Consider the following 4,948-nt stretch of genomic DNA (forward strand, 5'->3'; position numbering starts at 1 on the left):
CTAGGCAGCTGGCACCACAGCTGGCACCCTAGGGCCGGGGAAGCCAGCTCAGGCTGGAGTCCTGGGGGGCTTCAACCGGAGTCTGATGCAGTCTGTATGTCCACCCTTACAGCCTCCTGTCCTGTGCCAGCTTGTTCTCACACTAGCAGTGCATGGGGGTGGGGTGCGTGCACACACACACACACACACACAGAGTTTCTCAAGAAATGTTTTATTCTGAGGATATGCCTGAGCCCAGGGGCTACCACAATCAGGACACGGGACTTACAGGGCAGCAGGGGAGACAGGGAAGTGGCTGCCCAGGGAGGCTGGGGAAGTGTGGACACACAGGCTCTAGTCTCAGGGGCCCTCCCAGATACTCTCTCTCTGGGGTGATAGGGGCTCCAGGCTCACAGAGGGGTGTTCTTCATGGCCAGGGCATTGGCGAGGGCAGTGGAGGTACCCGGGGGAGGGGGCTCAGCACTTGGGGGTCTTCCCTTTGCAGGCCTTGTTGTTGTAGTACTGGTACTTTTTATTATAGCTTCTCTTGTTTCTCGCAAAGCAGAGGGCAGCTGCTTTATCACATTCACACACTTGTTTCTTACACTTGTCTTGTTTTGCTGCAATCACAGGAGAATAGACACCAGGTGAGGGATTGTTAGTATTCAGAGGCTTCTGGTGGGAGCCTCCAGGGTTGGGGTGGGGGACTTACAGCCCCCCCACCTCCAACCCCAAGCTCCAGAAGCTTCCATGGTGAGACAAGCACCTAGGCTCCAGATAGTTGTGACTGAAGGGGACAGAACCCCTGCCCAGGGAAGCTGCCTGATGGGGACCCCCAGCAGCCCAGGCCTGGGTCTCTGTGAAGACCTCGCCTTCAGCCAAGGTCTCCTTCTTGTTTGCAGACAAGCCCAGGTGCAAAGGCCCCGCCCCCGGGAACGGCTGTGATTGGGAGGCCATCGTGGCTGCCCTTGGTCCCTGGCTAGCATGTGCCCTTGTGCTGACCTATGAGCCGCCAGGGGAAGTCTGGGGGTGCTCCTGGAAGGTGGGTTTCCCCCCTCGAGGAAGAGCTCTGCCCTGGGGGAGCCTCCACTGCGGCATGTGTGCGGGCGTCACTGTGTGGATGTTGCCACCATGGCAGGGAGGAGGGTGGGACAAGGCTGGATTCTTGGCAAAACTGTCGGACACTGCCCGGGCACTGGCCTGTCCTCCCCCAGGTGTCCACTGTGAGTCAGCGTCCCCTCGCCCAGTCTTCTATCTGCACATGGTCCAGTTTGCACCCAAAGCAGCAGCAAAAGATACGGGGGCAGTGGAGACGCCGTGATGGGAGGCTGGACTGTGATCCTAAAGAACTCCCCACGGGGTGCTCGCGCAGGCTTTCTCCCAGTGCCCTTGTGGTTGGCTCTCTGGGGACACCGAGCAGAGCCTTCCAGATGCCGCCCACTCTCGCCTCTGCTGCAAAGGCAACTTTCTGCAGAGAGTTGGCCAGACCTACAGTCTGTGCTTCTCCCCGACCTGCTCCCAGCCCGCTCTAATCTGACTTGGCCCTTTGCTTTCCTTCCGTGGAAACGGCTTGCCCAGAGGCGACTCCCTGCTCAGTGGGCTTCCTGCCTCTGGATCCCAGCCACCTTGTCCCGCCTTCTCTGTCGGACCTGCTGTGAGCGCGCTCCTTCTTGCTTGCATGACCTTGTCTTGGCCCCCCACGCTCTGACTATCCCTCCTCTGTCTTCTTTCTGGGTCTGTAGCATCATAGTGGTGAGCACAGCCAAGCCCCAGCTCTCTGCTGCCCAGTCCAGGCCCCTCCCCTGTGCTGGGATTGCTGCATTGCTGCCTGCGGCCATCTCCTGGGTTTTCCTAAAGTCCTTTCAGCTCAGTGTGCTCTCAATAGTCTCCTCCTCCTCTCACTAGTGGGGCTCAGAACTCCTCCTGGGGCCTTTCCTCAGTTGCCCCATCCACACATCACAGCTCCCAGTCTCCACCCCTAGACTGGCTGGTTCTACTCCAGAGGCCCCTGGGTTTCACTCTCCACTGCTTCCCTCCTGAACACCACTGTTCTCTGTCACGTTCTTCCAAGCTCCCGTCGGCCTTGTGACAAGTGTTTCTCACTGGCTCATCCATCCGTCTGTCTCCATCCACACTGCTCCCAGGGGGATCCTCTGAATTGTAAATTGACCTCATCACACCTTTGTTCAGAGCTCCCTACTGCTTTGGGACAAAGTCTGAATCCTGTCCCCCTGAATCTGCATCTGCGTCCAGCACAGTGCCAGCACAAGGACACCCAGTAATTATGCAAAGGGCACTGGTTGGAGCTGGAGGACTCTCCTTACCACAGATGATTGTGGACCCTCGGTAATCAGCATTGTAGTTCAGAAATTTGGTGGAACACCCACGTCTTATCAGCCGGGCATAGCAACAGTCATGTGCAACGCAGCATCTGTAGCAAGAATGCAGAATTGGGGCTTGGCCCTATAGTTTCAGGGAACCTGGTGACCCTGGTCTTATGCCCTTAACCCTGGCAGTGACCCCTTAACTTTGGAATATTCTAGAGTGGTTTGTAACATGCTGGTTGCATCTCTGCTACCACCTGCTAGGGTCTGTGCCCATGGCCCCAGCCTCACCCCTGGAGCTCGGGCCCCACCCAGGCCACAGAGGCAGAGGGAAGGCAGGAGTGGGGTGGCCTCACCGATCCGTTGCATCCTTGGGCGATCCTTTGCCTCCCACGCCACAGTGGCAGCCATAGAAGCCATAACTGGATGCACCTTCCTTTCCTGTCACCTTTGTAATCATTTTCCAAAAATTCCATATGGCTCCATCAGCTTGTTGCAGGCCTGGAAAGAAATTGCCAGGGGATGGCAGCAGGAACGCCATGTCTTTCCTCTCGGTCTCACTCTGCTGCTCCCCCGTCCCCACCTGTGGACTATCTCTTTCTGCCACTGAGGGAGCCCCTGCTGCAGTGGGAAGCTGGGACAACAGGGCCTCCCCCTTCCTGGCTGTTTCTGTGTCCAGAGATGAGCTCTCACCAAAGGCCGCGACCAGCGCCAGCAGCAGGAGGGTCCTCATGCCAGGTTCTGTGGGGGAAGAAGCAGGTAGGTGGGCCCAGAGACCTTTTTAGGGAGCCGCTGCCACCAGGCCTGCTCTGTGGCTTACACTGCCCAGACCTGGGTGGGGGAGCCTTTAAGGGTCCCCCAGACAGGCTCCCACTGGGGTGTCCAGTCTGACGACCTTCATCCACTCAGAGGCACAGGCGTGTGCAAGAGCAGGACCCCCTGAGGCTCCCAGCTCTGGAACTTTTTCACACACACACACACACACACACACACACACACACACACACACAGAGGCTCCCAGCCACCCAGACTCCCACGCACTCCACCAAGTATCCCCCAGGTTCCTGGGGCTGAGGATTCCGGGAAGGTTGTGGCTGGGTGATCCTGACAAAGTGGGGTATCCCTGAGGCCGTAGGTCATGTGTCCCCCATTAGACATTACCTGTCCCCGCAGTGGATTTTGTTTTTGGACTTCCCTCCATGGTCTCAAAATTAAAGCAACACCCTCTCTTTCCAAACTTAACAGAAACCTTTGCACATATACCCCAAACACAAACACATATGTGCCCACATCTGCAAGCGTACACACCTGGCGTTGTACATTTTTGCACACCTACCCTCTTGCACTAACTAGATCTTGCCCTGGAAGCACACGTGCATGTACCCTCTATACAGGTACACACACACAGGCACCCATGTGCCCAGCAGGCCCCTCTTAAAGTCAGCCAATGGGCAAGATCTCTTGTTCTCCCAACAAGGAATAAAATTCTGAATATTTACCTCTCAGAGGATGCCGGAGTTGTTAATTCCAAGCTAATGCCTGCCTTTTTGGAATGCCTGCTCCTTAAATAGCTGCTCTGTTGGGGGACTGGGGTATGCAAAGAGGCAGGGTGCGGCCTAGTTGGATCCTCCCCCATCAAAATTGGGCTTGCCGGTGCCCCTGGTAAATCCCCCCTTTTCCCCCTCATCAGCTCAGGACGGAGCTCAGGAGGCAAAAACGTCTTGTTCTGTTAGCTGCTGCCAACATTCAGATTATTTTGTAATCTTTCCACGGGCTTCATTCTTACTGAGTAAATTCCCATAACCGACTTTGGGCGTGACCAGCGATTAAGTCCCTGCAAAAGTTTCCAGGAAAGGTCAGTACCAGGCTTTGGACTCGCTTATGCAGCCAGGACCCCACTAAATCACTGCTCCCGCCTCCTAACCGAGGGTGAGGGACAGGAGAGGCCCTTTGTGCTCTTTCCTCCTCCTCCTCCACTTTGCTATGAGTTTCTAAACCTGGCAAAGGCCAGAGACGTCTGGATCCTCCTCAAAGTGTGGCCCCCTCCTCCCCAGGCCTCACCTGCTGGAGACCAGCTCACTCCCTGGATCAGCTGCTCTCTCTTCTGCAGCCCTCAGGGACTCAGTGACTCTGGCTCTCATTTCTAAAGCAAATATCTTTTCCCTGTTCTCCAATGTATGCTAAGAGCTTAGCATCCACCTCCTTAAGTAAACAATCCTCACTCCTATCCCAGAGCTTCAGGTGGCAGAGCCGCGGGGCTCATGCACATCCGTCTGCACCCACATCCTCCAGTCCCCCGCAGGGACGCAGGCTCAGGAGACCCCTCCTGTGGGCAGAGCGTGAGCGTCAGTGCTGAGGGTCACCCACAGTCGACGAGGAAGCGGCCCTGGGGTGGAACCACCTGGAAGCAACCTGGCCACCCGAATCAGGGCAGCTCAGTGGGCTGATCAGAACTGCCTGCAGACCCTCGGGCTCCGTGCCAGTGAGGCTGGGCGCTGGGGTTTCAGGAGTGGGGTGGGTGGCACAGCAGCCAGCGGGTAGCTGTCCTTGCAGACAGTTTATCAAGAGCTGGACCTGTGTTGTGGGTTGAATTGTGACCCCACCAGATCCCCATGTGGAAGCCCATCTGCCGGGACCTCAGAATG

General features: G+C 56.8%; 1 protein-coding gene across 1 annotated transcript; it reads right to left on the reverse strand.

Moving 5' to 3' along the window:
- Positions 1 to 204: 204 nt before the first annotated feature.
- On the reverse strand, positions 205 to 3,903 carry PLA2G2A (phospholipase A2 group IIA). Its single transcript, XM_037499614.2, has 5 exons — positions 3,803 to 3,903; positions 2,997 to 3,044; positions 2,660 to 2,804; positions 2,304 to 2,410; positions 205 to 599 (listed from the first exon to the last, which is right to left on the reverse strand). The coding sequence occupies exons 2-5, from the start codon at positions 3,034 to 3,036 to the stop codon at positions 457 to 459; spliced, it is 435 nt and encodes a 144-aa protein (XP_037355511.1). The 5' UTR covers positions 3,037 to 3,044; positions 3,803 to 3,903; the 3' UTR covers positions 205 to 456.
- Between the last annotated feature and the right edge of the window lie 1,045 nt (positions 3,904 to 4,948).

The sequence above is a fragment of the Talpa occidentalis genome, unplaced genomic scaffold, assembly GCF_014898055.3.
Source record: "Talpa occidentalis isolate TD23 unplaced genomic scaffold, MPIMG_talOcc4v2.1 talOcc4.9, whole genome shotgun sequence".
Lineage (NCBI taxonomy): Eukaryota > Metazoa > Chordata > Mammalia > Eulipotyphla > Talpidae > Talpa > Talpa occidentalis.

Excerpts from the sequence above, each read along its gene's own strand:
- PLA2G2A (XM_037499614.2), bottom strand. The coding sequence starts at position 3,036 with ATGAGGACCCTCCTGCTGCTGGCGCTGGTCGCGGCCTTTG. Across the intron at positions 2,805-2,996 it reads GGCGCTGGTCGCGGCCTTTG|GCCTGCAACAAGCTGATGGA; the intron begins GTGAGAGCTCAT and ends ATTTCTTTCCAG. Across the intron at positions 600-2,303 it reads AGGGTCCACAATCATCTGTG|CAAAACAAGACAAGTGTAAG; the intron begins GTAAGGAGAGTC and ends CTGTGATTGCAG.